At 41.7% G+C, this 26,643-nt stretch overlaps 1 protein-coding gene across 3 annotated transcripts in view; it reads right to left on the bottom strand.

The window, feature by feature from the left end:
- Positions 1–26,643, bottom strand: part of MTA1 (metastasis associated 1) — a 102,928-nt gene that overhangs the window by 56,768 nt on the left and 19,517 nt on the right. For all 3 annotated transcript variants that reach the window (XM_066623529.1, XM_066623530.1, XM_066623531.1), the window contains exons 3-8: positions 25,962–26,055; positions 18,300–18,426; positions 18,090–18,153; positions 14,300–14,417; positions 10,268–10,370; positions 86–185 (exon numbers count right to left, since the gene is read on the bottom strand). In XM_066623529.1, coding sequence (XP_066479626.1) covers positions 86–185; positions 10,268–10,370; positions 14,300–14,417; positions 18,090–18,153; positions 18,300–18,426; positions 25,962–26,055 — 606 coding nt within the window. The remainder of the gene's footprint in view (positions 1–85; positions 186–10,267; positions 10,371–14,299; positions 14,418–18,089; positions 18,154–18,299; positions 18,427–25,961; positions 26,056–26,643) is intronic.

Here is a 26,643-nt window from a genome sequence, read left to right as displayed (position 1 = left end):
TGAAAGAGAAATTTGTGACATTTCACTGTAGCATTACTTTTCACTGAAAATGCAGCATTATGATTTATTTTTTAAAAATTCTTACCAGTGTGATATCCCTAGAAGCTGCTGCAGCACTCATATGTAAACTTGGTTGCCGAACAGAACTACTACAATCTAGAGCACGAGCAAATGTACCAACGGAGCTAAAAAAGAAAAGGATAAAAATCATTTGCTTTTTATGCAAGAACACATAGACACTTAAAAATAAGGCAACAGGATTTTTAGTAAGACTTTCTTACTCCTCTCCATAGTGTGCTACCATAACAACTGGGTGCACATAATTCCCTTGTGGGAAAAAATGTTTTTGCCAGATGCAGTATATCATATACACTTTCCCTGCTTATAGCAGGGTATCAGTTGATCCAAAACAACTCTAAATGTTGATGGTATAAGGGAACTCACTGCCAAGCTTCTTCGACTGTGACTATCTTTCTGTTTCAAGCTCATGAACACAGAGAAAACAAACTATGTATGAGATTAGCCAAGAGAAACAACTCTTCCTCCTTTTTCTTTAATAGTACAGTAAAAGAGTCACCCTTATCAAGGGTCACCTCATCAAGCAGAAAGTATCTGTTTCAATTAAAAGTGGACTACAAGGGTTAGGGGGAAAAAACTTGACATTCAGGTAACACATAAAATCCAACTAAGCTGGTTGTGAATTCTCAACCAAATATTGTTTTGGGTAATATTTCAGTTACCACAACTTTACAGTGTAATCCTATGCCAAACCAGTGCCATATCTGTCATATCCTAAACCCATTCAGCACAAAGGTGGAAGGCAAACATGAGCCCAAACAACTCCACAATACCAGCACTCTCAATAACTCCAACCGCATTCATGGAAAACCTGATGCCACCTAACAATCAAAGACTATGAAATATGCCCTTAACAGCCAAAGGAGGCCCGTAGCCTTGAAGTGAGCTGGACAACAGGGAGGGAGAGGCGGGGCAGTGATAGAAATGGCTCAAGATCAGCTAACCAGAGTACCTTGGCTTCAATGGTTTGGTAATGCTTGGGGAGAGAGGGAAGGAAAAGCCACAAAAGGAAAAGGGTTATGGAATTCTATCATCCTGAGTGCCTGCTTGCACAGTAGTTCTTGAATGGAGGCTTGAAGGGGGTGATTTTTTTTTTTTGCAGCACAAGCAGATTAATGATCTATACTCTTCAAGGAAATATATGAATGGTGGAATAAATAACAAAGAACACTAGGCTTTAACACTGAGGGTTTAGAGATTTAGCCACTAGGCTCCCTGATGCCCCCCAGAAATAAGTAACACAGTAGGTTGCTGCCAACCATGTGGAGACGCTCCCCTGACCACATAGCCACACATCCCCTCTCTGCAGAACTTACTGTGATACAGACTGAAACAAACCAAAGAAACTTCAGCTCTAAAGAGCTGCAATCCAGTCTTCCCTCTACGTTCACCCATTTTATATGGAACTACCCCCCTGGGTGGAGATAAGGTATGGAAGCCAACTTGGTCAATTCACGATGATGCATTCTAAGCACTTAGCTACAGCAGGATACAGGCAGAGGGCACCTCATGGGGCATTTGGCACCCTGCAGCACAGCTGATTAGCAGATTGTAGCACTTGGACCAATCAGAGGGAGTACTGCAGTGGCCAACCACTGGTCCTGCATGTGACATATTATCCCTATTGCAACAGTCTGGACATTTAGTCATATATGCACACCATGCCCTTTGCATCATTGCTGGCACCTGCAGCAGAGTAGCCCCAATGTAATTGTTATTATACTGCACTCTTCTCCTTCCCAAATGTCTGCTTTATACATCACAGCAGGCACAGAAGCAAACAGGTGGATTGTAACCAGTGAAGAGCTTCCCTTTTCCCAAGGGAAAAGAGCCCAAAGAAGTCAGAGAGTGAGGGTGCTGCAGCCTCTAAGCTCTAGCACAAAGGACCCTTCTACCACTTCTGCAGAGTCTTACTTTGAGGCCAGTTAAAGTAACAAACTAAGTTGAGGAGCAGGGATTCCTATCTGCCAACAAAGGAAAAACAAGTGGGATCAGGTCAAAGTTTTTATTGAATTGAATCAAATGACAGAACAGCATCTGAAACACACAAGCGAGGTTGCCAACTTTTCCATCCCAGCAGAACTCTTGTCCATCTGCAAGTTATCCAGCAGACAGTAAATTAGCAAGTGTCTGTAAGGTCTTGTTAGATAGTCCACTGAATGTCATAGAGACTGTCAGGAACAAGAAGGCAACCCACAAAGGAAATCCTGGAACCACACTGGTCACTGCTGCCAGGCATTTGCTTGTGGTCTGCATGAACGAGCATGTGGTGTGTTCTGTGTTCTCTTCTGCCGGAAAGCTGCCTGTGGAAAGTAAAGAGATACCCAGAATATGAAGCAAGACACAGATAGCAGCACCAGTTAATCAGTGGTACCCGAAGCATTACTTTCCCCTCCCCGTGGAGGATTTGCATGGTGGAACTCTTTGGGCATTGATCAGATATATGTTTGGTCACTGGTGGTGGAGGAAGCACATGGCATTCACCAAGAGAGAGCAGAAACTCACTACTATTAGAAGCTGCAAAAGGAAGGGATGGCTAGGAAACTCAGTGTATGGTACAGGCGTTTGGCAAAAGTGTGGGAGTAGAGACAGGTATATAGCATCAATGTGTTGCGGCACGGGATTCCATCCCCTCCCACAATTACCTGTGTGGAGTGCACTGCTCTTGTTCACCCTGTTGGGGTGGTGTACTGAAGGTTCCACTTGGGTACTTGTGTGTGGAGTCCTCCTGAAGCAGAGCACCTGCAATAAGAATTCTGAGAAGTGTTAAGAAAGTATCTTGAAGTGAATGTTTGTGACTGTTTGTGTAAAGTGCTCCCTTGGTGTACAAAGTGCCCTTTTCCCACAGTTCCCATTACCAAAGTTGCAAGGTGCGTGCTTCACGTGTGCACAATATAAGACCAGAGAAAGACAGCCCCATACCATCCACCCTGTCACATGAGGTCTGGTCTCTCTGACAGAGGCTTCAGTACTTGGATTAGTGTGCTATGACTGGCTGCAGAGGGTAGTCTGTATCTTAAGCTTCCCTGTAGGAAAGTTTTCATTTCCATCGTTTTCTATGGGTTTTTTTACACCCACTATGGGGTTTTTTCACACCAGCTCTAACTCTAAAATAGTGTTACCCCAACATTTGGGGCATATCCATTGTCAGGAAGGGGTTTAGGATTCGGCATATGTCCATCTTATCCAAGTTTCTCCCCCATTTTAGATCTTAAGCCATCTGGAGTTCTGCTGGTAGTGAGAGTTGTGTAATATTGTACAGACATTTGTGTATCCTACTGTGCTCAGAACAGCATTTCTGACTGAGATGTTATAAAATTATTCCAATGACAAAAACCAACACTGTATGGACCATGGATTTCATTACATTTCTAGCCATACTGAATCCAAAAGGTATGCAAAATTTAGTATAATTTCAGTTCTGTTTCAGATTACCTTGACAGGAAAATGTCTGATGGAAATTGCTGATAAGAAGTATGTCCTTAAGGGAACAAATATACCATTCAGAATGTACAAAATGCATATTATTTCTAGAAATACATTCACAGTAAAACACTGGCCAAAGATGACGTGTTGGAATTGCATGAATAAACTAGGTACTCATTCAGTGTTGGACAGTTACTGAATTCAACACTTGTGTTAGCAGCAATATTCTTTAAAGGCTGTAACAATACAATTATCCTGCACTGCAACAGGTCAACAGGCACAACTGACATCTCCTTAGCACAGCTCTTTTACACAAAGGCAGTCCAATGAAAGACTTAAGAAACTGAAAGGAAGTATGCCTGGCCCAGAAATAAGGTGGATGCCACTGCCACTGCAAACTCCACCATGCCCCAATCCCTACTCTGATCTTTCCCTCTTCTGGCAGAACCCAACAAGTGGCCGGTCTAATCTGTGCTGTCAGTGGTGTGATGCTTTCTGGCTGCTGAACCAGAGGCTGTGGAGCAGTCACCAATAACACAGATGCCACAACTGTAGGGCCCTCATTGTGCAGGCATACCTGGAGGTCCACCGGCACAAACAGAGAATACGATTGGGCCAAAGGTCATTGCATGGTTTTCCAGTTCAAGCACAGAATTAAATTACAATGCTTTCTAATAGTAGAACTGCTACATTCAGGAACAACCACAAATTAGGAAGAAATGCAGTGATTTATTAGGTACATTGCCCAGATATAAATCAAGAATTTGTGGAAACGAACTCCCAAAAAGGTATGCTCAAAGACTAGATGAACTATTTGAAAGTAATCAGTACTCATGTGTTTTTAACCAGGGCAGCATATGAAAGCAACTGGCATGAGAATTTGTGTGCCATAGAAAGTGTCAAAGTCAACAATTATGCTATGTTGAACAACTGCTTCATTTTATGAATTTCTAGTAGGTGCACTTTGGCCAATAGTACACTGCAAGCATATTTCAAGAAATAATATGCATGCCGTACATTCCGAATCACTTGTGCTTTAATAAACTCCACCTTAACATTTCCTCACACATGCTGTGGAATGGGACAAGTTCTTCTCTGTCTCTCACAACACTAGAACTAGGGACAATCCAACGAAACTGATTGATGGAACATTCAGAATGCAGAAAAGAAAGTACTTCTTCATACAGCACATAATCAATGTAACTATAAGATGTGGTAATGGTCATTAGTTTAGATGGCTTTAAAAGAGGATTTGACAAAGTCATGGAAAACAAGTTTATCAATGTCTACTAGCACTAATGGTGCCTCTGAGTACCAGTGCAGGAAGTAAAGATGGGAGAGGGGTATGCCCTCAGTTCTTGTTCATAGGGTTCCCAAAGGCTGGCTGAGAAAAAGGATGCTGGACTAAATGGACTTGGACCCAGTCCAGGAGGCAACTTCTTATGTTAATCCTGCATACATGGAAAGGAACTCCTACAGATAACAGCCTAGCAATAGCACTACTAAAACTTAACAGATTCTCCTCTTGCTCCAGGAAACAGTGGGAAGGTCTTATTAACTATGATACTGCTAGGGCTGCCACCATCATGTCACTATGCCACAGAATTTCCAAGAGGTAACAGGAATACTTGGTCTTTCCATCCAGTGGCTCATTGTCAGATATTGGGAAATTAGTCTCAATCAACTGGACCAACAGGTGGCACATTGTGCTGAGGAGAGCTGCAGGGATAGCAATGATGTGTCAACCTGTTCTTGACAGGGTTGCATTTCCACCTGAATTATCAAGTACACAACTTCAGTTGGAACACAACTTCAGTTGGAACATAAACTGTGGCAAAAGAAATGTAAGAAGGTGATACGGGAGGCCAAGCGAGACTATGAGGAACGCATGGCCAGCAACATTAAGGGGAATAATAAAAGCTTCTTCAAATATGTTAGAAGCAGGAAACCCGCCAGAGAAGCGGTTGGCCCTCTGGATGGTGAGGGAGGGAAAGGGGAGATAAAAGGAGACTTAGAGATGGCAGAGAAATTAAATGAGTTCTTTGCATCTGTCTTCACAGCAGAAGACCTCGGGCAGATACCGCTGCCCGAACGGCCCCTCCTGACCGAGGAGTTAAGTCAGATAGAGGTTAAAAGAGAAGAAGTTTCAGACCTCATTGATAAATTAAAGATCAATAAGTCACCGGGCCCTGATGGCATCCACCCAAGAGTTATTAAGGAATTGAAGAATGAAGTTGCAGATCTCTTGACTAAGGTATGCAACTTATCCCTCAAAACGGCCACGGTGCCAGAAGACTGGAGGATAGCAAATGTCACGCCTATTTTTAAAAAGGGAAAGAGGGGGGACCCGGGAAACTATAGGCCGGTCAGCCTAACATCCATACCGGGTAAGATGGTGGAATGCCTCATTAAAGATAGGATCTCAAAACACATAGATGAACAGGCCTTGCTGAGGGAGAATCAGCATGGCTTCTGTAAGGGTAAGTCTTGCCTCACGAACCTTATAGAATTCTTTGAAAAGGTCAACAGGCATGTGGATGCGGGAGAACCCGTGGACATTATATATCTGGACTTTCAGAAGGCGTTTAACACGGTCCCTCACCAAAGGCTACTAAAAAAACTCAACAGTCAGGGAATTAGAGGACAGGTCCTCTCATGGATTGAGAACTGGTTGGAGGCCAGGAAGCAGAGAGTGGGTGTCAATGGGCAATTCTCAAAACGGAGAGAGGTGAAAAGCGGTGTGCCCCAAGGATCTGTCCTGGGACCGGTGCTTTTCAACCTCTTCATAAATGACCTGGAGACAGGGTTGAGCAGTGAAGTGGCTAAGTTTGCAGACGACACCAAACTTTTCCGAGTGGTGAAGACCAGAAGTGATTGTGAGGAGCTCCAGAAGGATCTCTCCAGACTGGCAGAATGGGCAGCAAAATGGCAGATGCGCTTCAATGTCAGTAAGTGTAAAGTCATGCACATTGGGGCAAAAAATCAAAACTTTAGATATAGGCTGATGGGTTCTGAGCTGTCTGTGACAGATCAGGAGAGAGATCTTGGGGTGGTGGTGGACAGGTCGATGAAAGTGTCGACCCAATGTGCGGCGGCAGTGAAGAAGGCCAATTCTATGCTTGGGATCATTAGGAAGGGTATTGAGAACAAAACGGATAGTATTATAATGCCGTTGTACAAATCTATGGTAAGGCCACACCTGGAGTATTGTGTCCAGTTCTGGTCGCCGCATCTCAAAAAAGACATAGTGGAAATGGAAAAGGTGCAAAAGAGAGCGACTAAGATGATTACGGGGCTGGGGCACCTTCCTTATGAGGAAAGGCTATGGTGTTTGGGCCTTTTCAGCCTAGAAAAAGATGCCTGAGGGGGGACATGATTGAGACATACAAAATTATGCAGGGGATGGACAGAGTGGATAGGGAGATGCTCTTTACGCTCTCACATAATACCAGAACCAGGGGATATCCACTAAAATTGATTGTTGGGCGGGTTAGGACAGACAAAAGAAGATATTTCTTTACTCAGCGTGTGGTCGGTCTGTGGAACTCCTTGCCACAGGATGTGGTGCTGGCGTCTAGCCTAGACGCCTTTAAAAGGGGATTGGACAAGTTTCTGGAGGAAAAATTTATTATGGGGTACAAGCCATGATGTGTATGCGCAACCTCCTGATTTTAGAAATGGGTTATGTCAGAATGCCAGATGCAAGGGAGGGCACCAGGATGAGGTCTCTTGTTATCTGGTGTGCTCCCTGGGGCATTTGGTGGGCCGCTGTGAGATACAGGAAGCTGGACTAGATGGGCCTATGGCCTGATCCAGTGGGGTTCTTATGTTCTTAGTTTTCCTGGACTTGGCCTTGACCCAGGATGCGTAAGTGTGGGCTAGGACAGGTGCTTTTGTCCAGCTATGTGTGTGCTCGTGTGCCAGCTATGCCAATTTTTGTTTCAGACAGTCCTTGCCACAGTTATCCATATCTGCATTACCTTGTGTATATATTTGTTTGGGGATGGACTTGTCCACCCACGAAGAGGCCAGCCATCTCAGTCAAAGCCACAATGTGCCTGACCTGATGGAATGATCAAGAGAGGGAACGAGAGCCACTTGTCCCACCTCCAGATGGGCTGGAAGTTGCTGTGAATGCTGCAGCCAATGAAACATCACATCACATCACATCCCAATGCTGGGGGGAGCAGGCAGGGCGGGGTGGAGCCAAACAAGCAGATGTAGTGGGTGGCAGGTTTTTAAAGCCCTGTCACTAGCCAAGTACGAAGAGGAGGACGCCATAGGCTAGGCATGGAGGGTGTTCACTCAGGACCTTGTTCAGAGGTGACCCTGATCCAGGAGCCCAAGGATGCAGACCTGCCCAACAAGGAGGACGACAAAGGTGGATCTTGAAACCCCTCCTCTCTCTAACTCTGAGATACTGCAGCCTTGCACAGGTGACTTCTCTCCATCTACCACATGGCCCAAATATCTCACACTGTCCCACCTCAGTACCAGTGATGACCTTCAGATCCTGGTGTCCAGGACTCCTTTTCTTTTCCTCCCACACCACATTACAACAATATTTCTGCAATGAGGTTGCCCATGAACAAACTCCAGAAACTTCAGCAAGTGCAAAACACAGCTGCCTGGGTGCTGATGGATGCCCCCTTACATAATCACGTGACACATCTGCATCTGATACTAGTGTATTAGCAGATATGATTCAAGGTGCTGGTCATCAACTTTCAAGTTCAACACCATTTAGGATTAAAGCATCTCCAGGAATGTCTCTGTACGCAAATCTGCCTGTCTGGGAAGATTTTTCAGGAAAACCTTCTTGCAAGTTTCACTTCCTCCTGAGGCATGATTGGTGGTGACATGTGAAAGGGTGTTCTCTCTGGCGGCCCTGCCTTATGGAATTTCCTGGCCTGTGGGGTGCCGCAAACCTCTCTCACTGCCCATTTTTCAGTTTTTGGTGAAGATCCACCTTTTTGGTAAGGCTTTTAATAACTTACTGTGATGTTGCCGGATATTATGTTCTGTTAGCCATCACTTGATATTTTGCAGGGGGCTGCCAATGTTTGTTTAAATATAGATTTTGATGATTTAAAAATTTCCCTCTCTCCTTCTGCACACACTTTGTCCCTCCTAAAAATTATCACAGATTTCTGCTTGTGTTCCTGCACATATACACTTTTATACACAATTTGTTCACTAGTCATAATGCAAAACTATTTTGAAATACAAATTTGGTTTTGGAAGCATAGGTGCTACTCCTTTTAGGAAAATAGATTCTGATCATAGTTATAGATGCCAGACAAGATTATTGTAAAGTGCTCTAAGTGTGGCTGCCTTTGAGTATTGTTTCAGAACTTCAGCTGGTCCAAAATACAGCAGCAAGGTTGTTAACTAGCACACATTATTGATAGCACATCCATGCAGCTTAATGAGCTGCACAAGGGAACCATTTATTTCTATGCACAATGTCAAGCCATAATCAACTTACCTAAACTACTTGAACTACCTCCTGCTCTCACAGGAATCTACCCAATGATTATGAACCTCTTCGGAAAGTTTGTTTGGAGAACTCTCATCTTCTGAGATGAAATGGGTGGCCAAGCTCTGCAAGGCTTATTCAGTTGTGGCATCTCACTTTTGAACCTCCCTTCCCTTAGGCATTAGGCATTAATCTTGCTGGGTTTAGGTGATCAGTAGCATTTTTATTTCAACTCTCTATATTCTCTTTTATTGCTGGCTGCAAATTGAGTGTGTAGTACTTTCTTGTTTTAATGTCTGTTATTTCAATACAGCTATTGTTCTAATAATGCTGTTCACTACCTCAAGAGAGACCAAGGCAAGATAAAAATATTCAAAAGAAACACTTTAATTAGGTCAAACAATCGCCATTGTTAACTACCCGGATAATTTTTTCCCACTGGAAAGCTGGTATAGGTGGACCTTGGTATCCACTGATTTGACTCAACACTGATACTGAAGTCCACCTTTAAATGCCTTGTAACAAAAAAAACACCAAAATCCAATTTCCCACCTTCTGCCATTAAATAATGATAATTTCATTCCACTAGATTCCATTATTCACCCCACCTAGTGGCTGAATGAGGTATAGATTCTATACCAATGCATTCTAGGGCGACACTGGAGGAGCAAGAAACCTGGAAGTGGGTCTAAGCTATTTTTCCATACATTTGGTTTCTGATTTTTTTTTAAATCCATTGGGGGTTCTGGAAAAGAACCCCAGTGTATAACAAGGCACAACCTGTATATAAATTATTAACATAGGGAAAGTTACCATAGTCTACAGCATGGGTCTCCAAACCCCGGCCCGGGGGCCAGATTCAGCCTGCAGCCAGTCTCAATCCGGCCTGCGGTCAGCCTCTTGTCCCCTGAAAGCCTCTGGCCCACTTGGCTGAACATGACTGGAACTGTGCTCTGGTTGCATCTGGAGGGTGTTCTAAGGGCCAGAGAGTTTGAATGAATGAGCCCATTCATTCATTTATTCACTCATCTAAGTTCCACCTCTAATTTATTTATATAAATTTTATATTTAAATTTTTTTTCCAGCCCTCAACTCCGTGCCAGATATTTGATGCAGCCCTCTGGCCAAACTGTTTGGAGACCCCTGCTCTACAGTAAACAAGTGGGGCAGCAAATAAAGTTGTTTTTTGTTTTTTTTATAAAAAGCAAACATCTGACTGGAAAAAATGGTCTTATCAGAAATGTCATCAAATAAAGAGACAAATCAGCATAGCTTTCTTCTTACCGTGCCACTACAAGGAATTGGTCTATTTGTTTGTCTATTAGGGGATTAAAAGCTTCCCAGACTTTTGTTTCAAGTTTTGATTGGTCTCTCCCATCATCCTCACCTACAAAAATGCAAATCAAAAATACATTTACTACAACATATCACAAAAAGACACCCTCATTTGGGTGTCTCCCAGATCACTTGAAAATATACTTAAAAGGTTTTATGTTCACTGTTGAAATAATTTACTGTTCTGCCTATCTAACAGTGATAAGAAGGCAAACTCCTTCACTCTGCAGAAACATAAGAGAGTGCAATGCTCAACCATATGGCAATGTAAGATCACTGTGTACACCCCAGTATCTCCTCATCCTTCCCTTTAAACAGTACTTAATGAAACTGGGCAATAGTGGCAGCATTCTAGGTACTGGGAAAAAAATGAGAGACCTCCCTTCCCCCTTCAGCACACTGATAACAGATGGAGATGAGAGGACTAAGGGTGCAATCCTATGCACACTTTCCTGGGAGTAAGCCCCATTGACTAGAATGGGTCTTACTTCTGGGTAGACATGCATATGATTGGGCTGTTAGTGGTCATTGTGAACTGTAGTTTTCTCATTAATTCTTTCCTGCTAAACAAGGCAACATTTTCTAATCCACTTTTCGAAATAAAGTAAATAAAAAATAATTAGATTAACCTGGAAGCTATGAATTTTACATTATAAAAATAAAATTCAGGCATATATTCTTTTGGATACAACAATATACACAATTTGGGAATCAACAGTTTTCTGATCTGAAAAACAAACTGGATATGACAGGGCAGTTCGGTATGTTTAAATGGAACATGTGTAGAAAAAGGCAGTGAGGAGTCTAACTTTAATACCAAAGGGTAAATAGATGAGGGGTCTGAATATCCTCCTTCCCCATCACTCACTTTCCTGTACTTCTCACAGTAGAACCTATTTCTACTATCTGTCAGACCTCTAGTGAAGAGAAATATGCTAAAGAGGGGTAAGCTATGGAGAGGACAGAGCACCCCCACCCACCCATGCACCCCATTTGCCATTAAAATGAGATTCTTTCACATACATTTTTCTATATGATCAGAGGAGTTTCTTGTTCAAATTAACAGAACTGATACCATCATCTCTAGTACAGTCCTTAAACTTGAAGTATGTGAACTCATAATTAGTCCAAAACATTATATCCTAACTAGTAGCAATCTCCAGGCTTGACTACTGTTAACACCCACTAAGTAAGCCTAACTTGAAGAAAAATCTGAAAGTTATAGCTGAAGAATCTAGCAGCCCATCTTTAGGTACAAGTAAGTTGCCAAGACCATAACACATCATTCTTTTGTGACTAACAGCCCAATCCTAACCAACTTTCCAGCACTGATGCAGCTGCAATGCAGACCTGAGGTAAGGGAACTCCACCAACCTTGAGAAGGTCTCCATGCCTCCCCACCCCAAATGCAGCGTATGCCTTGTTGCAGTGGAAAATTGGTTAGGATTGGGCTGTAATGGTTTGTTGGGTCCAGGCCTAGTTCAAAGATTTGGTTTTTATCTCTCAAGCTCTTACCAAACTGGGCTCAGTCTGCCTTAGGAAATCAGGACATGCCAGTAGCTCCCAGACTTTTTCCCTTGACCTGCTGAGCCATTGGCCGTGACTTCCCATAAGGGCTAAAATTTTATATGTTATATAAAGGGTGGTGGGTTTTTCGCAAAGATTCTGTTGCTCCCTGGCAGGTTTCCATGGCTTCCCAGGGAGCCACAGCTTACAGTCTGGGAATCACTCGGCTTTGTATTGGCAACCTTCAGTCTCGAAAGACTATGGTATCGCGCTCTGAAAGGTGGTTCTGGCTATCACTCGGCTATGCCCTTGTAATAATGTTACAGATAAGTTTCCTATGACTAAAGTCTTTTGTTGGAGGTTTTTAGTTTGCAGCTAGCAGAAAGTGAGAAGAAGCTATACTCCCTGAATTTTATGCAGCATATTCTGTCAAAAAGGGCAGAAAGAGGCTTTGATTTTTTTATTCAAAACTACAGTTTTCTGACAAAGGAATATAGGAAGTTTTCTTAGACTGAGTCAAGCCACTGGTCCATCTAGTTCAATATTTCCAACACTGACTGTCCACAGGAAATTTTCTCCATCCTACCTAGATATGCTAGGGATTGAACCTGGGACTTTCTGAATGCAAAGCTTTTGCGTTACTGTTGACATACATCTCCTGATATACCCTCCCTGGTATGGATTTTCTGTAGCCATATAAGTATTATTTAAAACATATCAGCTAGGACAAGTTAGAACTACATTCAAAAAAATCCACACAATAAAATAGTTCAGTGTGCTTACTGTTAAACACAACATCTTTGTCAAGGAAACCTATGCAGTCTGGTTTTTTTGGGAGATGAGATGGAAGTCTACCTAATTCTTGTATGTTTTAAACAATTTTGTTGTAAGCTGCCTTAAGAATTAAGGTTGGGAGATGAGATATACTAGTACATGTCCTCTCAGTCAAACTGTAGGGGAATAGGTGGATTAGAGATTGGACGTTTGTAAAATCTCACTTGGCAGTCAAGTCAGATTTCTCTCCCATCATATACAGAACTTCTTACTACTCTAATTCAGGAACTAATAACAGCTATTTATTTTGCACATTTTAGAAGCGAATTTAGTCCAAGCAATAAAACTGTAGCAATGAGACACCCATTTAATCTGGTTTACCAGGTACCCCCCTTGGAAAACCAGAACAAGGAGAAGGGTTAGAAAATATCCAGAAGATTGCAACATTTACAAAGTTTCTGCACTTCCTGGGGAGTCCCTGCTCTGAATCCTCATGACTCTTCCAAGGAACATCAGAATGGGCTAGGAGCAGGGCCTTTCCATCACAGCCCAGATTCTATGGAACTTCCAGCCCAGAGAGGTCTGAGTTCCTAACTCTGTATTATTTTAAAACATGTAAAGGCTATTTTTGAGGAATCTTTGGTGTACCTCCATGTTCTGAATTTTCATGCTTAACCTGGGTGTAAAGTGGAATTGGAATTAAATATTTCTTTATGTTTTTCTTTTACTGGAAATATTTTTTAAATGCTGAAAGTGGTTGTGAATCATTCAAGAAAAGAACAAAAGAAACTATTTAATAAATAGAGAAAAATTAGGACTAAGTACTATAACAGAAACCATGAATGTTTGAATAGCAGTGGCATTGCTAGGGGGTGCGGGCCGTACTGTGTGACGTGCAAGGGGGGATGACGCGCTAAAATCATGGTTTGAGGAGCAACCCTGTCATGCCATATACCGTTGGATGCAGAATGTCCAGCGGAATGCAATGCAAAAAGCCAGAGTGAATTAGCTCCTTACCTTCAAAAGTTACGGCCAAAAAACCAGAAGGGAAAAAAAATGCATAGAGCCCTATGGAAAGTGAAACCGAGCTTCAGGGTTCATGATGATGTCACTTCTGACCATGACATCACTTCCAATGGGTCCTGGACAGACTGTTACTCTAAAAAGTGGGTTCTGGTGCTAAAAGTTTGAGAACTGCTGCAATAAGATGTTAGTAAGTTGACACGGGGTGTGTGTGTGACTCTACAAGTTTTCAAAATCACTAAAATCAGAGTTTGGAGGAATAATACCATCATGTTATATATCAATCAAAGTGTAATTTCATGCAGAATGCAATGAAACAAACCACACTGAAATATCTGTGTCCTATCAAAAGGTACAGCCAAAAAACCAGTGGGGATGGGACTATGGTACATCACCACGCCCACCACCTGGGGTGTTGCCCCGCCCACTGCATGGGGTGATGTGCAGGCCTCCCGCACTGAGTGACGCGAATCCTAGTGATGCTACTGGGATAGCACAAAATGATTAGATGGCATAACCCAGGAATAGATAGATACAGAAGTCATAAAAGGATTCTGCAGTTCATGAGGGAGTCTATAAATGACAGATTCTTCTTAAACCTTAAACAGTTATTTAAAACCTTAGCTCAATAAGACATGAATTTTCTACAATTTATGCAAAAATGATTTATCAAGTTACCTTCTTTCATTAAGTCCATTATGTCAGCCTGGTACCTATTCCCAACTCTGATTTCTCCTTTATCAGCCAGAAGAGTCTTCTGTTGTGGATCATACACTAGCGAATAAAAAAAGAAGTCCTACAAACAAGCAGCAAAATACCATTTTAGTATCCCTTATAAGGTGTAGCTTCTTTTATTTTCAAAATTAAAGTGTGAACAAAAAATCAGAACTAGATTTGAAATGTTTCTTATGTCCTGTTTAAAAAAATAAAGTGAAAATGACCTCTACTTTCGAATATAGATGTTAGTTACCAATTTCTTGAAAGTACAGATTATTATAATGCAACATTATAATGACTATCAAGAATCCAATTAAATACCTTTTCCTGGTGGAGGGCTACTGTTCCTGCCCCCCTTGCCAGTCTGGGAGAGTGGCTCTGGGGAGTCTCGGTGGGCCTGGTGCGTGCCTGGGCTGGCCTGCAGCACCCCAGCCAGTGCAGGGGGGTGGGTGGGGGTGAGAGGTTCCTTGAGCACCTAGTGCGCCAAATTCAAAAGTGGCTCCTGTTCACCTTGAGAGGAGCAGGCAGCCTGGGACCAGCCAGTCCAGAGAAAAAAACGTGTCTGCAAGCCCAGCAGAGGTGGCCTGCAGGCGCCACAGACCCCTTGCTGTACAAGGCAACAGCAAGGGGGTGCAGGAGAAAAAGCAAAAATCAGAAGGTTCCCCTGGATCTCTAGTGAGGGTCAGCAGGAGCTGATCCAGACCCGACCTGCTTCGCCAAAAGGCAAAGTCAGTTCTGGGAAATCCAGGCAGGCTCTCCCCTCAGGAAGACTTTTACCTGACCTGCCTACTTGAGAGGAGGAGCTACCCAGGCACTACAACTAACCCTGACATGGAGATCCCACCAGAGAAGTACTGGTTATTATTGCAAGATTATAATGACTGTCAAGAAGCCAATGAAATATTTTCCCCAACAAAGTGACAAAAAGGCCAGGAACATATATATCTACCTGGAGTGGAATAAGATGTGACATTTTCACTCAAAGTGCATGTGCCTTTGTTCCCCAAAGTGCAAATACCTAAGCACTGCATATCAGAAAAATGCCACATTTTCATGGATTAAGGTATGCTGGCTGCTCAGCTCTAAGATCCAGGGTTCCCTCATGGAAAAACAGTCACAAAGACACAGACGCAAGCCAAGGTGTTTCTGGCATCCAAGACAAGGCATCAAATGCTAACCCCTACCAGATGTGCCTTCTCACCCCACCCTGCTGGGATGCAGCAGAAGCTTCATGAGTGTTTAACTGGGGAGTTCAAAAAAGTAAGGTACCGTGGCTGAATGCCTGAGTGCCAGGTTGGAATGCACAGTCTTGATCACTGAAGAAAATACATATGATTAGGGCTTTGGTTACTCTTTGAGAACACCTCTCCCCATTCCCCCAAGCTCCCCTAGGGAACAGAAAATGTGGAACTGGTGGTGACCAGTTATCCAAGTACCCAACAGAGTGCTCTTTTCCCATCAGAGCAGGATTGGGAATGAGCATCCCCTGCAGGGAAAAGATGCTACAGGAAGACAATTTTCCACATTACAGATACCAGCAAACATTCTGGTTTGGAGTACAAAAATCAGCTTTCAGGTTATACAGGTTATAATCAAATAGTGAACTTGTAGGAAAAAACTAACTAAAAAACAAAATAAAAAATAAAAGGCAGGTCTTAGATTACACTGAAACACTAATAAAGAGGGAGCATGTGGAATGTCACTTCAAGGGGCAGGGAGTTCCACAGGGTGTACACTACCACTGACTAGGTCCTCCAAACAGACTTCTGAAGGAGACCAAATACATAAGATGGTCTTCCTAAAAGATTTCAAGTAGATTCATGTGGAAGAAAGTAGTCTCAGAGACACTTTGGTCCTAAGTAGTGCAAGGCTTTAAAGGACAAAATCAGCATAATGAATTGCATCTGGAAACATACCGATAACCAATGCAGCTGGATCAGTACTGGTGTTCTATGTTCATGCTGACAGGAACCCAATAGCTGTCAAACAGCTGCCTCTACCAGCAGAACCAGGAGGCATGAACACCCTAAGTCCAGTTCCCACAGCAGATCATCTGCTAGAGTGACCAAGGCTGAATCAGTTCCAAAACTGGGACACCGGCCAGGTTGAAAAGGACCCAGAAAATCTGTTTCCCCCAAGAGTCCCTGGAGCTGGGGCACCACTACACACTCAACTACCTTGCCCGATTGATAAAACTGGAGATCGGTAATTCTCCAAAATGGTGGACTGCAGAAAGGGTTTTTTCAGCAAGGGGCAAACTACTGCCAATTTCAAGTAGGCTAACATTACACTCTCCTTCAGAAAAGTATTAAGCTCCTTCTCTGTCCCCTCAGCCAGTTCCCCTCTGGCAACCTTTATTAGCTAGGTTGAGCAAGAATCAAGTGTGCATGTAGATTACCTCACCCCACTAAAAAATACCTGCCTAAATCCAGTTGTTATGGGTATCAAGAGGGGAAAAAAAGCATTGTTTATGAGAAATAGGCTCAACTCAATTCAGGCTCTCTTACCTTTTATACAACTCCTGCCCTTTTGGTTTTGATTCACCTTTTCACTTAAGGTTTTCTCCTTACAAGAAAAACAAACTCCATAGTTCATTGACTAGGAAAATGGACTTGTATATTTCCCTTCATTTTAATGGATTAAATCAGTGTTTTGGAGTCAGAAAGGGAAGCTAGCTATTGAAAACATGCTGGAGAACAACTGTTCTGCTCAGAGATAATGGATTAATGTATGGTAACACAAAGAAGTCAATAATAAACATGGATATTAGAACAACGGAGAAGATGCAAATATCAGCTTTGGTCCTAGAAATTTAGGTAGAGTTGCAATTTAGGAAATGTTGCTGACAAATGTTTTCATTTTGTTTAATCAAAGGAAACAGTGGTAGAAAATGAGATAGTGTGCCCTTGATGGACAGGCTGGAATGAAATACCTTATTCATGGCTCAAAGGGGAATCATGCAGGAACACTTGACTCAAGCCCAGACCAAATGCACAAAAGCCAATTTAGAAAGTAGCGTTTCCAATGGAATAAATGCATATTTGGATGCAAAACCCATGCGGGCTTCCTTATCCATGAGACACCTGTGCATTTTTTGTCATGGGATATCCAAATACATCTTTTCCACTCTTTCACTTTTTCCCTGAGTTGGGTGCCTTCCATGTGGGTTTTTGAACATATGGTTGCAAAATCCATGTGGTTTTCGTTATCCCTGATTGGCAGGTGAGATGGCATCCTAGCCAGTCTTCCTAATGTGTCCTTGGCCACAGCTTCCCACTCTTGTTTTCACGCTTAATGGGCAAACATCTCCTTCCCCTTGCTTGCGTTAAGAGAAAAAGGCACAAAAGTGGTGTGTGTTTGAACTGTGGTTCGAGAACTTGCTTTGGCTCACAACAGCACGTTGGCTCTGATTACAAAACAGGAAGGTGCTGGTAACAACCTGCTACAAGCAGCAACATATTTTGATAGGTATTCAAGAATTTTGTGATATAATTCAATTCGTCAACACATGTGAAGCAATATGCTCTTTATCTCACCGTTTGCTGCACAAGACAAAGTTAGGGAAGGAATTGGAGTGAAATAGAGGATGGGAAATAGGGAGCACATGGCATGACCTGAGAAGCAAGCTAGGTCAGAGAGGGTGTGTGTGCTGGTCTGAGCTCTGGAGAAAGTACTATATAAAATATAAAGTATTAGAAAACACTGTGGCAAAGCAACTTCAGATTTTCCAGTTTCTTAAACAGGCTCATACCTCACGTTCCAGATATGATTTAAGAGATTCTGTCTCATTTAACAAAGTAACGCTGCATTTGCCTCTAAAAACAGAAAAGAAAAATCACAACATGAAAAAAGATATCTGGGACTCCTGCATTATATAAATATATATCAATATGTTCATTAAAAACTCTCACACAAAGCATGAGGATTTAATGTTGCTAGTCACTAAGTACTTAGTCTCTACCTAATATGCGTGGCTGGTAAGGATTCTAACTGTCGTGAAAGAAACAGTTCTCGATGTCGCAGCTGATGTTTCTGTTTCTCTGGTAAATCCACCATTTCTGGGTTCTCCATCTCTTCTTCCATCTCTCCTAGTTGAACAAGAAACAATATTTATCACCAAATATGAGAAAAGTAGCCCACCTTGAGCAACCGAAATTCATTTTCAGAAACCAATACAGAATACCTAAAATAACAAACAAAATAAATTGTCACAACATTTCAATTCCGTTATCAACTCTATAGCGTTAAATTAGTTCATCTCTATTGGGGAGCACTGTCAATGACCACCTTTACAATTCAAAAATGAAATCCAGTTATGTCTTGAGCTCAGGATGTATGCATGTGTAGAAATGAAAGGAAGTAAAAATATTATTGATCTACAGCAAATTTTGTGAGCCCCCGTGTTGTACACAAGTCAGGTCCAAACTTTTTGCCCTCTGGGAATCTGATCGTGATTATGTTTTTTGTTTTTTTGCAAGAGTTACATTCCAAAAGATGAAAAACAGGTGGTACATTTGCAACACTCTCATCATTTTGGGCATAAAAAATGAAAAAAAAAATTTGTTTTACAATGATTTCAACAGATACATTGAAATAATCTCATTTTCTCATAGCAACCAAGAAGCTTGCTATTTTCCAAACAGTTTGCATTAATATTTGAGGTACTGTGCCATTTCCTTATGGCAGTGGCCACTGTGCCACCTCCCAGGGCAAGCCTGGAAGTGCCAACCCCCATCAGTTGCATGACCTCCGGAGGTCTTCTGAGGGCCAGAGAGGCCACACACAGCCTTGCCGGTTCTCAGAAGGCCTTAAAAACATCATTTTGGGTTTTTCAGAGAAGTCACAGAAGGTTTTCTGAGGCTCACAGCCTCTCCAGCCCTTCGAACACCTATGGATGGGGAAGCAGCGGGCATGGGCAGCCCTGCCCCCCAGGAACACTTGCATTTGCTGACCCTCTCCCCTGTAGTGCCACTGCCTTACAGCATATCATCTGAAAAGCTGAAAAATATCCTGATATAACAACTTGTTTTATAGGCATTTTAAAAGGAGTATAGAAGTTTATGATTTCCATTGATTTCAATGAGATACCCAGCAGCTTTTGAGCTGCTTATACGTAATTTCCATGTTCCCAACCTTTGGATGTTTTCATGTACTCTAATCACTCTCAATGCATAATATCTGAAAAATTCTGTTAGAGAACAAAAGTTTTCATTTTATAGGCAATCAAAAAAGGCACACAACCAGAACAAGCTTTACATTGATTTCAGTACAAAAGACCCAGATGCCTTTTAGTTCATAAACCAGGGAAGACAGGTAGTCAGAAGACTATGGTTTGTCACAACCCCTGAATCCCTAAAGATGGAAAACGGGTAATAACTTCAAGAAGGATAAGAGATGCGTACAATTATCACCATAGTTTCAATTATACCCCTGGATTTGCTAAACAGTAAGAAATGTGCTGGGGGCAGGCAGGTAAGGTTCCTTCCTCCCCCAGCAATCAATGTGGTGTCAGCCTAGGATCCTCCTCAGTGTTGGGACTACTGTCAGTGAGCAAGTTAGGGTGGTTATGGGAGGAACCACTTCCACCACCACTGTGTCAATGAAGCTGAAACTTGGGGAGTCCAGAGTGGGACAACCTAGGGGATGGAGTTGTGGGCCTTGTTATGTATAGGAGGTTCATGGCCCTGGAAGTATCCACAAGTGGTGTGAAGGAGGACTCTTCACTGTATCCTTCCCAGTTTCTGGGCAGAGGGATAGGGAAGGGGTAGCTGGGGCACACATATAAAGAGGGGATGCAGGGCCTGTGGTCATGAACCACATCAAACCTGGCATCAATGCTGCTCATTCTGCCTATTGTTGATTCAAGCATGTGCATCCTATTACCTTTCAACAATATTTCATCTCTAAAGAGTTTCACAAACAGAAACCCTGTCAAACACAAATGAGGTTTGGTATCATCAAGAGTGAGTTATTTGCTTGGTCAGTCTTATATCTCTTTGCTGAATCATGGGTCTACTCTATCTACTCATTTATTGACTACCACATTGTTTGCTACCACTGCTGCTTCTGGCTGGCAATGATCCCAAATTCTGTCTAGAGTGGTTGTTCCCAAAGTAAGTCTCTGCAGGGGAGGGACAAGGGCAGTGACATGATCCCCAGAATCACATTGCTAAGGGGGGGTGCTTTTACTTACTGTGTGGTAGGGCAAGCAACAGGAGGTGAGGGGAGACCCACGCAGCCCTCACAGGGCTCCCCGAAGCTTGGAATCTTTAGAAATAGCAAGTGCAAGCCACCTCCTAGCTGTGTTCACAAACTGGAAGTGGCTTGCGCTTGCTATTGCTGAAGATTCCAAGTCTCAGGGGGCCCTGCGGAGGACTCCCCTCACCACCTGCTGCTTGCCCTAATATACATTAAGTAAAAGCAACCCCTCCCCCCCTTAGCGACTTGATCCTGAGGATCATGTTGCTGCCTCTCCCCTTCCCCTGCCCCTTAAAGGGGGCAGGGGAAGCATTACATGAACTGGTGGGTCATGACCCACTAGTTTGAGAACCACTGGTCTAGAGGCAACAGATCGGTTCCCCCAGTGTGCATCATGGTTCCATAGTAGTTTAATAGATTATGTGTTTATGTGCCCATTTCAGTAACCTCCAAGATAACACAACTCTTCCTTCCTACTTGTCTGACAGTGGATGGTCTTACTTGTTCTGCTACTGCACTTACCACTTTGGTGCTGCTACTTTTGAATAAATGTCATTGTTGTCCATATGTGTAAAATACAAAATCTCTCTTTTGTGTCTGAAACTTAGAATGTCTGATAGTGTATAGGGTTTGTAGAATGCTTAGGAACATCATGTAACCAACACAGGAAATACAGGACGTTAGAAGAAGAAGAAAATCTGGATTGCAATTTCAGTAACAAATTTGGAAAAACTGTACCAAAAATTAACGTGGACCAAACAGTGTTCACTGTGGGGTGTAAAATGGCAACTATCATTAGAAGATTGGTGGATATTATTTAAAAGTTGAGACGCCATAAACTGCAAGGGATGACTGTGTTTCTAGAAGCAGAAAAGGCACTTGATAAGATAGAGCCTTTGTATTTACAAAACATCTGGCTTTTTTAATAATTCAAGTCCAATTAACAAAAATTCAATCCATGAGCCACTTGGTAAATTTGATGACTTCTGAGAATTTTCAATTGGAGACTGTCCTTTCTCTTTTCTGTTATTTGCTATAACAGAACCATTAGAAGCTTCTGCAAAAGAAAATGAAAATATGAGAAAGGGTAAGATTGGGAAAATCCAAGTTTAAGATGTCACTTTACTCAGATGACAGTAAACTGCCATCCTAAACTTCGCAGCTCAGGGATGAGTGCACTAAATTACCCAAAGACGGGAGGAACTACATGTCAGTCCAAGAAGGAGACAATGTGTCATAGGTGATTCCCTAATATGAGGGACTGAGGCAGTGGTGGGCAAACTGGTCAAGTCATTTGGGGTAAGGTGTTGTCCTCCTGATGTGTGAATCCAGGACGCAATTGAGAAGCTGCTGCGATTCTTCAGATTTGGTAACCAGTACCCCTTCTTAATGTTCCATATAGAAACAAATGATACTAACCAAAGTAGCCTTGAAAGGATCTGGAGAGACTACGATGCGCTGGGGGAGATGTTGTGGGCACAAGTGATCTTTTCATCTATTTTTCCTGTCAAAGCATAACAAGAGAGAACAGAATTCTGGCAGTGAACAGCTGGCTACAAAGATGGTGTCATCAGAACACTTTGGATTCTACACTACAAAGGACTCCTGACAAGAGATGGCTTGTACCTAATGAAGACAGGGAAGAATGTTTGGCAAGAACCTTGCAAATCAACACTGCAATCTTGCAAGTCCTAATAAAAGAGCATTAAACTAAATACAAACAGGATGGAAAAACAAAACAAAGAACCTTATATGAAATCAGGCACTGGAGACAAGATAATGAGAAACAAAGCAAAACACATGCTTGTGGAGGGGGTGAGCAAGGACTTGCAAGAAACTGCACCAGAGTAGCTAACAGGAGGAGATACTGGTGATCACTGTTGTCAACAAACTAATGTACACAGTAAAGGAAACAGGACACACTTGAATTCCTAATATAGGAAGACAAAAATGTGGAAATTTGATGATAGGCATCATAGAAATATTGTGAGAAGAATTTCATGAATGGAATACAGGACTGGAAGGAATAACTTGTTCAAAAGGAATGAAAGTCAGAGAAACAGGGGCAAGATGCATTGTATGTCAAGAATTTAAACACCTGCACATAAATCTGAACATGGAAACCAGACAGAAAGTGTCTGGGTAAGAATAAAAGGAGAGAAGAAAAAGTGTGTGGGAATCTACTACAGACTATCAGGCCAAGCAGAAGTCACAGACAATGCTTTCCTAAAACAGATAACCAAAATTCTGTGAGGCAAGCCATAGTGGTAATGAGAACTTCTACTATCCAGACATCTACTGAAGGTCTCACTCAGCTAAGAGTAGAAGATCCAATCAATTCTTGATTTGTTTTATAATCAATTGTCATTCAGTTGATCAACTGTCATTATAATCAACTGTCATTAAGCAGGTGGATGAAGGAAGAAAGGGTCATTTAGTATAGTCAAATGGCCATACTAAAGCATTGGAAGAGGTTCCTGATGTATCAACACACAAAGTGTTTTCAAAGTACAATATCAGGGAAAAAAATGCACTGAGTCTAGAACTTTCCCATTGACACTTTACAATTATCAATAGCCTTGCTCAGGGATGCAATTGCTGGCTTGTTTTCAATTGTCACATTCAATTGTCTCTGAAATGGAATTGTTGTATCATATGAACAAATTACGGACAGAATGTGCGAAGTGCTTTTTTAGGTCCTTCAAATAAGGAATGTGATTAGAAGGGGGGCACAAAAATATGGACAAAGCAATACTTTAACAAAGGCAAAAAAGATGATGCTGAATTCCACGCCAAAGTATTTGTTAAGCAACTGATGTCAAAATGTACAGAGAAGGACAGCAAGCAACTAGGATAATTAATGAGGGAATTATAGTAATGGTAATACTTAATCCAACAGCTGTTCCGTGCCTCATGGTTAGTGCAGATATAGTGCCTATCTTGCGAGAATTGCCCTAAGTTAATGGAGCACTGAAGAAGAATCTCAAGTATAATAACTGGTTATCTTTTATCATTCTCTCCCAACGTCATGTTGCTTGGTTACTTCAAATACATAGTAAAAATACTGAATTGGTGACCTGACTGACAGTGAGAGCAAAAATACACAGAACAATACACAGAACAAGTGGAAAACTTGCTATTTTCCCTTCCATATTGGAGTGGTTTAATAAGATCTGATGTGTTGTTTTAAATGACATAATTAACATATTGTAGAAGAGCTCTGAAAGATGAGATGGTAAACAGACTTGCTGAAAAAATGCAGTCTTTTTACTAAACTGGAATAGTAAATATCAAGACAAAATTCAATTATTTTCAGTATTTACTCTCCTTTAATGTGATTTGCAATACAAAATAGTACTGAGATAGTATGATCAGATATAAAACAAAGTTACCAAAGGTACATAAGCTTTCACTTCTTTATAAGTATAAACATTAACGTGTTATCATAAGTAAAAATTGATTAATTTTTTTGTATACAACTTTTCATAATAACAAAAACTGCTGGATTGTGCCCACTGAAGTCAATGTATAGTTGATTCTCCTTTTGAATCTTATGTGATTGCCTTATAAAATGAAGGGTGTGCTCTCTATTTCTCAGACAGTACACATTAAAGAATTAGAATACTGCAACTTCATAATAATAGGATGGGAAACAGAAATTACAAGCAGAGCAAAAGTTTTTGACATTTCATTGAAATCTTATACCTTCATGGACCTTAAAAAATACTACAAAATAGTTTCCTTGCATCTCATCTCTTTCAAACTTTCTGTACTTTAGGTCTTAGGGAATCATACAATGCCTGAAATATTAATGGAATTTGATTTGAAAACAGCAAAGTTACAGGCATCAGAAGATGAGGCGAGTCTCCACTCAAATCAGTATAAAACAAACATACTTGTTTACATAGAAAACCATACTATGCATTTCCAATCTCTTGGGATGCAGTTCTTGCAAAAGATCACTACCAGCCTAAGGTCTAGGCCAGCCATAAAGTGAAGGATGCAGCTCACATCAGGTAGTAGAGGGACTGGCAAAATTTGGGGTGCCCTTCACCCTGAGTTTTCCACTGCAACCTCCTCCAGCTCACCATGAATATGAGCCATATTTGCTTCACTTCCTTATCTTTCTCTGTTGTTTGGTTCACTTGGCTATGAAGAGAGTCCTACTCTAAATGGCTTATTCCCACCCCCAAAGGTCTCTTGGGTTAAAGGGGCAAGTCTTTCAAAGTCTAAACAACAACACTGAACCCAAGATCTCAATTTATCCCTTCTTCAGGTGGTCAGCCAGGAGTTATATCAGTCAGATCTTTTTCATCTTCATCCTGCCCTTTCAAAAACTAATCTCTAAGTTTTGGGGGAAAGAAGTACAAAGAGCTTGCTTTTCTTCTACACAATTTCAAGTTTGTTGTCTCTGATCTAGAAGAGGGACTTACCCTTATGCAGAATTCTACCCTGATGTAGAATTTGGTATTCAGGTGAGAGAGGTAAGTGTTCCTAGTGTAGAATTTTGGTTTTAAAGAGAGCACCTAGTATACTGTGTCCCAAACACACATATATGCGTAGTCAGCTCTCAGGAACCTAGTACTGCCAAAGTACTGCTAGGACACAAAGACTGGCCAGTTTCGCTAAAAGGCACTTTGTGAACATTTCAGTGGACAATCCATCTACCCTGCTAAGCATTTAGCTTGGTCTGTTCCCAGGTATGTTAGAGAAAAGGAGGCAGGTAAGGCCTCATAGGGATGAACCTTGGGCTAGTCTCATTTCTTTGATCTGGCTAATGATCCAGATATTAATGATTTGTGGTTCATTAGTACAACTCTGAGCCAAAGTATGCTTTGCTCTACTAAAGAATGACAACTGTCAGAAGCTTTGCTCCACCCTCGCTTCAGAAGAACTTACCTATGCCCTAATAAGGAATAGTATAACATTTTCCCAGTCCACATAATTGACTGTTACTGATGGAGAAACACAGAACCATGTTAGGACATAAAGAAATGCTAGCAGAAGTTACAGAGTAGGAGTGAATAGCTAAACATTTAATTACATGTTCAGCAGAAGCTTGTTTAGCACAACATCTCATTTGACTCTTAGTTAAAACTGGTGCGTATATGAAAACTTTTCCTGGACCAGTTCTGGCTTGAGTGGGCAGATCTTCCCTTCCAGGGAAATGGCCTTCCAACCAGGAGACAGTACTAAGCTGAAAATGGAGAATATTCTGTAGGAACTTCAAATGGTAAAGGAAGGAAAATTTACTCTTTCAAGGACAACTTTCAGAATTTTTTTTAGAATCATTTTTTCAAAAAAAAGAAATAACTGGCTAACTAAGCGGCTTTAACCAAGATTCTTCTGCATACTTTGGGCAAAATGCAATACAGCTTCTTCCTCCAATATGTTTGGATCACTTGTTAGTAATAAAGTAACTTACTTGCATGTTTGTCAGCCAATACAATTAAAGTGCTTGAGATGTCTCTCCGTCTATAGAAACAGACCACTTTTGCTTCCACATTTCCATTGGCTGTCTGTAATAGTGATCAAAAACTAATTTGAGCTTATGTTAGAAGTACCATGATTCCACTATGGTAGCATATATTTAAATGTTTTGCAACTCAGCGCACCATAGGACACTAATGTTGAAAACAGAAGTATGTGGGTTGTACTGATTACTATTTTGTGACTAGAAAAAGTTCTCATATGAATTTAAAATTGCTTTATACATCATTGGTACATGTCGCTCAGCACTGCCTACACAGACTGGGAGCGATTCTTCCCAGCAATACCTAGGGATGCCAAACACTGAAATTGAGAGCTTCTCAATGCAAAGCATGTGCTCAACCATTCAGTTACAGCTTTCCCTCTTTTGAGTCAAAGCTCAATAATAAAGCATATGCTTTGCATGCATACAGTCCCAGTTCAATCCTTGGCAAGTCCAGGTAAGGCTGAGAAAAACCCCTGTCTTAAACTCTGGAGAATAACTATCAGTCAGCATAGTCAACATTGTCCTCGATGTGATAGAACTCAATAGGCAGCTTTGTATTTGGGAGTGGTCATGGAAATAGGTAACTTGCAGGTCTCACATGCATGACTGCTTCTTACTATGAGAGTCAATA

This window comes from Tiliqua scincoides, chromosome 4 (genome assembly GCF_035046505.1).
Source record: "Tiliqua scincoides isolate rTilSci1 chromosome 4, rTilSci1.hap2, whole genome shotgun sequence".
NCBI classification, from domain to species: Eukaryota; Metazoa; Chordata; class Lepidosauria; order Squamata; family Scincidae; genus Tiliqua; species Tiliqua scincoides.
Note: the sequence above shows the minus strand (reverse complement) of the source record. Positions and strands in the feature narration are given on the sequence as shown.